Source organism: Grampus griseus, assembly GCF_964374135.1.
Source record: "Grampus griseus genome assembly, chromosome: 8".
NCBI lineage: Eukaryota > Metazoa > Chordata > Mammalia > Artiodactyla > Delphinidae > Grampus > Grampus griseus.
The window spans coordinates 96,230,201-96,240,882 of record NC_139002.1 but is presented as its reverse complement, the minus strand read 5'-3'; the positions used below and the strand labels follow the sequence as shown (position 1 = coordinate 96,240,882).

The window sequence follows — 10,682 nt, the reverse complement described above, 5'->3', positions numbered from 1 at the left end:
TGGCAACAAGCACCAATATGAAACCTGAGGTCTGGAAGGAGTCTTGGTATTTGAATCAACCCCTTGCTTGGAGGGAGAACAGATTCTTAGAAGGGCTGTCCTGCTAGAACCCAGGCTTGGCGATGGCAGGGATGAGCCTTCGTTCATAAATCCCAGCCAGACCCTGCCTGTCCCTTCTCGCTGCACACACACAGGATGTCTTACTCTGATTTTTAATTAAATCACACACAATTCAGGGCATCGGGCCCCACCAACCTCATTAGAAACCACCTGGGATTGTGCGGGGACGCGAAGAGAGTAGTCGTGAGAAGCTCCACTCTCCCCAGCCTTTCGTTACAGGCGCTGAAGACATCAGGAGTTACCCCAGGGAGTTTCGTTCCACTTGGTGGAACAAAACACCCAACAGAAGGAACAGGAGTTGTGAAAGCCACCCTCAAGCCCAGAGGGTGTGGTGAGGGGAAGGGAAGATTCTTTCCTTCCCAAACTCAGGGAAGTTTATAATTGTTAGCTTAACACCTTCATCAAGATCAGGTTACAACACCTGCCCTGCAGGGACCTGGATCTTGGGGGGCCCAGCACAGCTTAGGTGGAAGGCTCTGAGCTGACCCTGGCTCCATCAGCATTCCCTGGAGAGGCAGAGTTGGGAGAAGCCAAAGTGGCTCCCTGCCTCCACTTCTGGGGGGCTGTTACCTGAGCCAGGTAGCTGTTTGTGCCAGGTGGCAGCTGCCCCTCAGGGGCAGGGGAGTGAGGCGGGCAAAACTGGTGTTAACGACTGCGGGAGGGTGTTAACGAGCAGGGGCCTGGGCCAGGCTTGGTACCCCCGATCCTTCACCCCCTTGCACGGGGGCTGCTGGTCTCAATGCAGAGAAGAGAGAATGCTTGTTCATTTCCTCCCTCAGCCCAGCCTACACTTTCCTCCAAAAGGCGGCTGGTTTGGGGTGGGCCAAAGCTATGCTGCCTGCCCCGGGGCACAGAGGTGTGAGGTTTCCCAAATCCTAAGCCTGTGGTGGGGTCACACCCCCACCTCCCCTGAGTCCAAGTGAAGACGTAATGGCTTTGCCAATACTGTCCCTTAAAGGTTGTGGCCTGTCCCCAACCCCAAAGGTCATGTGGAGGTAGGAGGCCCTGGCAGGGGGACAGGAAGGGGTGCTGTCCCTCTCCTACTCCCAGAGAGCTGGTGCTCTTCCAGAGAACCTAACTGGCTCTTCCCATGGGGGTTCCCTCCTCCCTAGGGGAGGACAAAAACCCAGAAATAGGAAGGGGGGTCGAGACAGGTTTGGCAACTTTCTGACATCACTTGGAAACACTGGTTCCATTTCAACCACCAGATTCGCATCAAGTCTGTAAGGCCACTGTCTCTGGGTCCAGAGAGACACCTTCACTTCATTCATGGGCATTCTCCCTGGGCTGGGCCGGGCCATTGCAGGGTCTCCGGAGGAGCTCACACCTCCACGTTACTCTTCTCGTCCTCCTTGGGGCGGGGCTCCTCCTGAATCTTTTTCATCTCCCAGCCCCTGACCCAGGTGTAGGCGGAGGAGCCGCCCAGCACCATCATGTTGCTCATCCACCAGAGGAAGCTCTTCGTCTCCTCGTAGTAGAGGACGGCCAGCACCGTCTGGGCACAGGCTTTGGCTGTGCCGGACACGTTGTGGGTCAGGGGACTGGTGAACTTGATCTGCAGTCCTGTTACATAGCCGATGGCGAAGCCAAACAGGCCGCCCAGCGTCATCATGCCCCAGAAGTGGGCGCTGCCCAGCTGGGGGAAGTTGTAGAGGGCTGGGAGCTCCCCCAGCAGCAGGAGCAGGGGCAGAAAGAGGACGCAGGCGTTGACGTTGTTGTAGAAGGTCAGACGCCAGATGCTGCCGTCCACCGCCGGGAGCACCTTCTTGGTGTAGATGGCATTGAGTGAGACGCAGAGGCTTGCGAGCACGCCAAAAAGGGTGCCCATCCAAGACAGGGTACCCTCTGCGCCCTCCTGGTCCACACCAAGCCAGAAGCCACCTACAGTAGGGAGAGGAGGAGAAGGGTCGGGGGGGGGAGGAGGAAGGACAGAGAATTTTGCCACCAAAGTTCACAGACTGTGTAACGCTGTCTCCATCATCCCATCCTCCCTGCTCTTCCTGCAAGAAACGTGTGCAAAGTCTCCACTACATGCTAAGCACCACTCAGGGCTGGGGAAGCAGCTCAGGACATGAACCCTTCCTTACGGAGCTCACATTCTGGCAGAGGAGAGAGACATTAAAATGATTAAAGAAGTAATTTTAAAGAAGTAATTTCCCAATTACTTCCTTAATTACAATTGTAATGAGGTCCATAAAACAGTACAGGGTGCTGTGAGAGCCCATAACTGGGCGACTGTGCTGGCCTGGGGCACCTGGAAAGCAACATTTGAAATGAGCTCTGAAGGATGAGCACAGATACCGCGCTCAGTGGTTAAGGTGACCTTGGGAAAGCGACTTAAGGTCTCGGAGCCTCGGCTTCCTGGTCTGTAAAATGGGAGCCTACAATGGTTGGAAGCCCTTGTGGCCTGAGGTCTTTGGGGACAGTCACTCTTTCTGAGACTCTCATGTTGTGACATCTCCTGCTCACAGAGCCTCCATGGCACCCCACTGCCCCCCAAGTCTGCAAGGAGTCTCAGCCTGGCATGCGGGGCCTCTCACGCCCTTGCCACGATCTGTGTCTCTATGTCACGATCACCCCGAGTCCCCTCTCATCTCCCTGCTTCTCACACCAGAGCTCAGTGTCCTTGATCATTTACTGCACCAGAAACACCCTCCTCCTTCCTGAGAGATTCCACTCATTCTTCAGGGTCAAAGCCAGTCTCTCCAGGGGTGAAGTCTTTCCTGATATCCCCAGCACCCAGACCTCTTCCTGGCCTCCTCCTGCTGTGCTTTCCTTCAAGACCCTTGCCTGCCCTGGGCTGCTAGACACCTGCCCGTGGGGACAGTACAGTCTCTTTAGCTAGACCCCACCTTCCCAGAAGGCAGGGGCTGAATCTTACACGTTTTATCTCCCGCCACAGCAGCCCGCGATGTGGTTTTGGTGCCAGAGAGATTTGGGCTCTGATCAGGCTCTGCTATTTAGAGGCTGGGTGGCCTGGGGACAGTTTACTTAACTTCTCTGAGCTCCCATTTCCTTCAGCTGTAGAGATCTGGGTCATGTTCTTGACCCTCCCACTCCAATCAATCTACTCTCCTCCTTGCAAACAGAATGATCTTCCTACAGTACAGATCTGCTCAGGTCCTGTCCTGGCTTAAAGCCCCTCTGTGCCTCCCCACTGCCCTCAGGAAACAGTCCAGACTCACTTAACTTGGGCAGCCTCATGGGTGCATCTTGCTCTGGCCCAGCCATGCAGAAATGCACGTTTTTTCTACTGACTAGAACATTCTCTCCTCACTCCTTCCTTATACCCATCTAGTACTTTCTCTGGAATGCCTGCTTAGATTCCTCCCTCCCCACTCCCCACCAGGGTTTCCACAGCACCTTTTGTGTCTCAATCCCAGGAGGCCTGGAGAGTCACCTGAGACCCATCTTCCCCCTCGAGGAGTAAGGAAGGAAGGGGAAACACTGCAGAGAGGAAGCCAGGTGCTGGGCCAGCACAGAGCACCAGCCTCCAGGGCGCCTGCCCCATCAGGCTGGCCAGCGAATGCACTTTCCCAGAAGCTATCTCACCATCTGCTACTTCGATTACTTTTTGGGACTTGGGCCTAGTTTCCCTAATGACTTCATTGGTCGGCATGCAAATTTGCCAACCAGGAGGTCCCTCCCACTCCACCCCTTATAGGGTCAGCAGGGCTGAAGTGGAAATCCCTGGGGCATTTGGCTAAGTGAGGCCTGGGAGCCCATACCAGCTCCCTTGGGGAGAAAGTGGAAGCAGCGAGCCCGATCTGCCAGGGGTCTTAGCAGCTCCCCCTCCACTCCAACCTCTGCCCTGCTCCCTCTCCCACCTTGGACCTAGACTGGGCAGCCCTAGGCCCTGAAGTGGCTCAGTGAGGGGAACATTTTCTAGGACAGGTGGCCTGGGATGGACCTCTCCCCAGCAACCAGTGCAACTCAGCCTGAGACTCTGAGACACCAACTGAGAATATGTAGGTCAACCAAGATGAAATTTGCAGCACCAGGAAGAACCTGCACAGGTTCAAAGAAAGATCCCATTCCTGGATGACTGAGCCCCAGGAGGGCTCTGAGGGGGTGGGAAGCTGGGGGTGCTCTTACCTAATGGGCTGCAATAAAACATTTCGTGACGATGGAAATGTTCTGTCATCTGTGCTGTCCAATACAGTAGCCACTGGCTACACGTGGCGACTAAGCACTTGAAATGTGGCTACAGAATGTGGTAACAACACCTGCAACTGAATAACTGAATTTAAAAAATTTCACTGAAGTTGAATTGGAATAGACACATGTGGTCAGTGGCTGCTGAACCGGATAGTGCAGTTCTAACCTCCAGGGGACAAGAACAGAGCAGAGTGGTTAGAAACACAGGCCTGGGGGTCCGGCCAATCTGAGTTTGCATCCCAGCATGGCTACTTCCTAGCTGTGGGGCTCTGGGTAAGTGACTTAACCTCTCTGAGTGTCAGTTTCCCTGTTTGTGTAGAGTTGATCGTGGTGACGCTACCACCCAGGGGGTATCTGGGGAACACAGGAGATGCTGTATGCAAATGACTAGCACAATGTCCCCATCAATAATTGTTATTTTCTGAGGGTCAAGTCTGGGAAGACGGCTAAGTTATCTCAAAGCATATCTCTTGCCACTGACTCAGGCATTATTGTAAGCCTGCAAGGTCAGACGGTGATGGTATATTTATTACAAGATGCCATGTCCTCTAGAAAGAGCACTGGATGGGGAGTCAGGACACTTGAAGTCTTGAGAAGCAAGACAGTATAGTGGTCAAGTGTAAGGAGCCAGATTGCTTGAGATCAGATCCCACCTCTGCCACTTAGCTGAGTGATCTTTGACAAATTACTTAACCTCTCTGTGCCTTGGTTTGCCCTCTGTGAAATGTAGATTAGAATCCCATCTTGTTTGAAGGGCCCTGATTGGGCCCCTAACTTGCTAGGTGACCTCCAGAAAGTTACTTGCTCTCTCTGGACCCCAGACTCTTCCTAATATGACTGTCACGACAAGGGAGCTGGGACAGATAAAGTCAAAGGTGGTTGACAGGGTTATTCTTTAGGGTTTTGGCCCCCATCTTCCCCCACCGCCCACAGCCATTCCCCGTGGCCCTGGCTGGCCACTCACCAATGATGATGGTGCAGGTGAGCAGGGCATAGAAGGAGGTGGTTTGCTTGAGCAGCAGGTAGGAGAGCAGCACATTGAAGACGGTGGTGAGTGAGCGACCCACGTTGTAGAAGGCCACACCCACATACTTGAGGCAGAGGTTATTGAAGGTGATCATGCCGATGAAGACCACCGACAGGGGCAGGATGCTTCGGGCCACCCTGAGGTCCAGGCGCAGGGTGGGGAAGTCCATGGTGCCAGGGCAGCAGGTGGCCAGTGAGCTGAGGCCCTTGCACAGCAGCGCGGTCACCAGGCACTGGTAGAAGGTGACGAAGATGGGGGTGTCCAGCTGTAGGGAGGGGCTATCCAGTAGGTACTTGTTAAGGAACACCATGGAGATGGACGTGACCCAGTAGAGAGAGACTACCAGAGCGATCTGCAGTGCCCGCAGCACAAAGGGCTTCTCGTGGCTGGCCTCTGCCTCTCCGGAGGGGTCGGAAGCCCCCATCAGTGCCATGTGCAGGATCTTTGACCGCTTCAGAGAGGCCCTGTTCATGGTAGCAGAGGAGCTCGGTCACCCTACAGCCAGACTGATTTCCTGGAGTACGGAGCAGTGAGCTCACTTCTGCTTTCTGCAAGCTGAAGTCCTCAACTGTCACATGGTGGGTGGCCTGGAGGCCTCCCACCCTTCTCCTGGATGGAGAGGTTCTGCTCTGGGGTGAGTCCCACAACCTGCTGCCACCCTGAGGGGGTTCATGAGACAAGACACAGGGAAGAGGTGAGGGACGGGCTAAGGTTGGACAGAGATGACAGGTCAGGGGAGAAGGGGCTGGGACCTAGCAAGGAGGATTCGCAGGAAGGGGGGTGGCGGGGGAGAGATATGGAAGGAAAAGGGGGAGAAATGCAAGGCGGAGGTGTTAGAAAAGGGCGGGGGACAGCGTGGTGAAGAGGTGCTGAGAGAGACAGGCATGGGCTGCTATGGGAGAGAAAGGTTTGCAGGGTGAGAGGGGGAGGCATGCAAGGAGCTGAAAAGAGAGCGTGCGGGGGGGTTTGGAAAGAGGGTGCAGGCGAGGTCAGAGGCGCTCACGGCCCAGGTGCCGGTACAAGCCCAAGGCGCGCAGTCTTCCCAGGTGCCGGCCCTCGCTCCGCCCAGCAACCTCCGGACTTCCGAGGCCGCTCCCGCCGGCGAGGCGGGCCCAGGATTCATTTCCTGACACGCCCCCAACCGCCTCCTTAAAGAGCCCGCAAGCCCAGCGTCTCCCTTAAAGCCACAGCCTCAGAGAAATGGCCTTCGGAGTCAGGCTCGCGTCGGGTCTCTGGCAGCCCTTGTGCGCTCCCTGCCCGCAGATGGTGGTGCTGGTGTTAGATATCGGTAGCCGCGGGAGGTGCCTGTGGGTGCTAGAGCCTCGGCCCACTTCCTCCCCCCAGTGCCCCTCCTCCGCCCCTGCTCCACATCCTCTAGAGGCTTAACGCCCCTCGACTCGGCTCATTTGCAGGTTCACGTTGCCCCTCATCCCCGGGCAGGACTGCGTCCCCAGAGCCTTAGGACCACCCCGCGTTCCCCGGCGTCTAGAGAACCCCCGCCCCCAACCTACCCCGCGTCCCTCTACCTAGTCCCGCTCACACTTCCAAAACCTTGTTGCAGTCTCCTCCTTCCCCCTACTTTCACCGCCCCCATCCCTCTCCCGAGCCGGAGACCCCCAACAGCGCCCCCACCCCACCCCACCCTACCCCCGATTCGAGACCCTTCCGGCGGCCGGATCCGAGCCTCAAGTCAGCACCCCATCCCCAAACACCTTCTTCAGGTCGGGCTCAGCCGCAAGCTCCGACCCCGGGGCTGGCGTTCCCTGGCCGCGAAGGCGACCCCGCTCTTACCCCCTCCTCTGCACCGGCCGCCGGCCCGCGCCACATTGAGCCGCACCTGCAGCGCCGCGCCCAGGGCCGCGCCCGCGGGAGACTACTTCCTGATCCCAGCTCCGGGCGTGAGCGCCGCGCCAGCCTCGCCGGCTTGCTCTCCACGTGGACCCGGGGTGGCGGCGGGGCGACCCGGGCCGCAGCCTGACCTTGGCCCCGGGTTATCCCACCGGTCGTGGGAGCAGGCCCCCTTCTCTTTACAAGGCCACCCCAGACCCGGGTATACCGCCCAGGATCCCCGGCTCCAGTTACCGCGGCTTGCACGTCCCAGTACCCGACTGCATTCGTGGTCCGCTGCCGCGCAACCGGTCTGTGCTTCCAGAAGTGTGTTCGGGGAACAGCCGGGATTCTTCCTGCCAGCAGTTAGTGGAGGGTCCCCCTCCCCCTCCCAGGGACGGGGCCTGGGAAATGGTCACCAGCCTGGGCCGTCACTCACCAGACAGCCGGGAGGACCGACTTCTTCCTGGTACCCGCTCTAGCACCAACGTTGGGTAGCTCAGTTCTCTGGCGTTATCGTCATTAAAACTAGGGGTCTGGACCATACCAGTGGGCCTCAACCTCCTTGCTCAAAACCCTAGCTGATATGGTTGAAAGTGGAGACGACTATTTGTGTGTAGGATGTCAAATACCGTTTAATTAGTACCATTTGATTTATGGGTGAGATTTGCTTCGAAATATTAAGAATACTCACCCCCACCCCCCAAAATATCCCCAAAGGTTGATAGATAAAACAAGATAGGCAGTTGTTAAAGTTAGGCATGGGAACATGGAGGGTATAGGAGTCTCCTTACTTCTGTGTACATTTGAAAATTTCCATAAGAAAAAGGTAAAGCTTATGGAGTACATTTAAAGTCTCACTTGCTAACTGCATAAACCCTCGCCCCAGTTTAACACAGCCCTTGGTGGGCTATGGGAACTGGAAGGGTTACAGGGAAATGAGCACCAACCAACAGCCCCAGGGCAGGTACAGCCTCCGGAGGGTGAGCTCTGCCCCAGGCCTGTCCTCTTCCAACCGCTCTGGCTCTTGCTCTGTAATACCTGCACTGCCCCTTCCTCTAGAAATGGGACTTCCTGCTTCCTAGTTATGGGCTGGTCTCCAGGTGGAGGATGCCATCTGATCACCTTGTCACCTTTGAATCAAATTACCCTTTGGGGGAAGGAAAGACTTAAAGGGACTGAGCTGGTCCTCTGACCCCTACTTGGAGAGTCTCATTCCAGGGTCAAACTTTAAAGGTTGTGGGTTTCAGTTTATTAAGAGCAGCCCCTAGGTGCTCTTCTCTCTTAGGCCTGATATTTCACTGTGACAAACACTTTAATAGCAAACAGGGCAAACTTGTCTCTGAGAGGCCCTGGTTTCCTGGAAGGGCCCTTCTCCTTGACACGTTAACAGGACTTAATTTATCTGATGAATGTGCTGTCACCCGGATCCCCTCGGGCAGAGATATATACTGTATATAGGCCAGATGCATTTCACCAAGAGAGACCCAGGGACAGTCCACACTGGATGTTTGGGGCACAGTCTGGGCTCCCATGTGCCAGGAGACCAAGGTGCATCCCTGTGTCCAATCCCTCCCCTTGTGTTGTACCTGAAATTCCACCATTAGCTTCACTCCCTTGGATTAAGGTTGTAATAGGCCACTACAGTAAATCTCATAGATCCCAATCCTTTTGTCTCTTTATATGAAGGAAAGGGGAAGTGGGGATGTTTCTTAGGGGTCTAAGGCCTCAGGAATTGTGCACTTTGCACGACCTGCTTTTGAATTTTTCTTAAGGAATGTAAATTGTTTAAACCATTCATAAAGGGTGATGTTTTAGGTCTTGTCAAGAGTAATTACCCAGGGTGTGAACTTGGTATGTGGCAGAACATAAGGTCATTAGTGTGGCAGTTGGGCCCTTTTTGGGTGTGGTCCTATTTTCTTGCCATGGCTGGGAGCCACTGATGACGTCAGAAGAAGACGATGTCTACCTGACAGGGTGAACAGAACTAACCTCCCAAGTGTGCGGGACAGTGGATCGGTAGCAGAAGGGCCTGAGAGCTCCTGGGAACACGCAGGTATTGACTCTCTCACCCCTGAGTTCAGCAAGGACTCCTGAGCCTACTCCATCTAGTGGACATCACTGTTTTCTACCAAAATTCATCCTCCCATTTGTCCAAGATAATTGAATGGTTGCCCAGCCAGAGAGCACAGTTCCTAGCCTCCCTTGTGGGTAGGTGAACCACATGACTCCATGGCTGGGGAACGGAGGTGATGTGTTGTACTTTCCAGGTCTAGGCCTTAAACGTTAGGTGGGCGCTCTTCCGTGTTCTCTCCTCCTCTTCCTATAACCTGCAACCCAAATGTGCCTATAACACAGCTGTTACCATGGAGACGAGGTCAATTTTTAGGGGCTGTGGGAGCAAGATGATGGAAAGAGCCAGGGTCTCTGTGTGGAGTAGAGCCACCCGCCAACCTGCCCTGCCTACCTTGAGAACAGTCGTTCTATGAGAGGGGAATCAACTTGCGTGCTATATACACCTCTGCAGTTATGAAGTGGTCTCTTTGTTACAGCAGTTAGGCCTTTACCCACAATACCCATCGTAGTCTATATTCCCTTCTCCTAGAACATATATGTATTCTCTAGGCAAAATTAAGAAGGCATGACGTTGTTAGTCTGATCCCTCTCTCTCTTGCTTTTTCTCTCCCTCAGTTTTTTATCTATCTATCTAACCATTCATTCATTCATCCTGTTCCTATCCAGGACCTGGCACTATTCCTGCCACAAAAGCTGCTCAGTACCTCTTTGTGGAATGAATGAAAGTCACACCACAACTAGGAGTACCTGAAAATCAAGGCTGATTTGAGACCTTTATTGGCCCTATACCCTGAAAAGCTTATAAGTCTCCTCATTCGCCCTACATGTGATTCAAAATAAAAATTAATACTAAACTGTAAAATAAGTGTAAGGAGAGGAAAAAAATGTTCTGTTTTTCTCATGGTGATTGGAATATTCTTTGGAAAATAGTATATTCTTTCCAGGAAAAAAAAATTATGCCTTTCCTTTGCTGGTACTTGTGGCAGACAGTAAGAATTGCCTACCCCAGGAGTTGGCAAACATTTTCTGTAAAGGACCAGAGAATAAATATTTTAGACTCTGTGGGCCATATGGTCTTTGTCACAACTGCTCAACTCTGCTGTTGTAGTGTTGTAACAAATGGGCGCTGCTGTGTTTCAATAAAACTTTATAGGGACTTCCCTGGTGGCACAGTGGTTAAGAATCCTCCTGCCAATGCAGGGGACATGGGTTCGAGCCCTGGTCCAGGAAGATCCCACATGCTGTGTAGCAACTAAGCCCTCACGCCACAACTACTGAGCCCATGTACCATAACTACTGAAGCCTGCGCCTAGAGCCCGTACTCCACAACAAGAGAAGCCACCGCGATGAGAAGCCTGCGCACCACAACGAAGAGTAGCCCCCACTCGTCGCAACTAGAAAAAGACCACGTGCCGCAATGAAGACACATGCAGCCAAAAATAAATAAATAAACTTTATAAAGATAGGCCATGGG

At 54.1% G+C, this 10,682-nt stretch overlaps 1 protein-coding gene across 1 annotated transcript; it reads right to left on the bottom strand.

Annotated features, from left to right (window-relative positions):
* Positions 1–230: 230 nt before the first annotated feature.
* SLC35C1 (solute carrier family 35 member C1) lies at positions 231–6,171 on the bottom strand. Its single transcript, XM_082660504.1, has 2 exons — positions 5,243–6,171; positions 231–2,001 (listed from the first exon to the last, which is right to left on the bottom strand). Exons 1-2 carry the CDS (start codon positions 5,775–5,777, stop codon positions 1,442–1,444), a joined length of 1,095 nt encoding a protein of 364 aa, XP_082516630.1. The 5' UTR covers positions 5,778–6,171; the 3' UTR covers positions 231–1,441.
* Between the last annotated feature and the right edge of the window lie 4,511 nt (positions 6,172–10,682).

Excerpts from the sequence above, each read along its gene's own strand:
- SLC35C1 (XM_082660504.1), bottom strand. The coding sequence starts at position 5,777 with ATGAACAGGGCCTCTCTGAAGCGGTCAAAGATCCTGCACATGGCACTG. Across the intron at positions 2,002-5,242 it reads CACCTGCACCATCATCATTG|GTGGCTTCTGGCTTGGTGTG; the intron begins GTGAGTGGCCAG and ends TCCCTACTGTAG.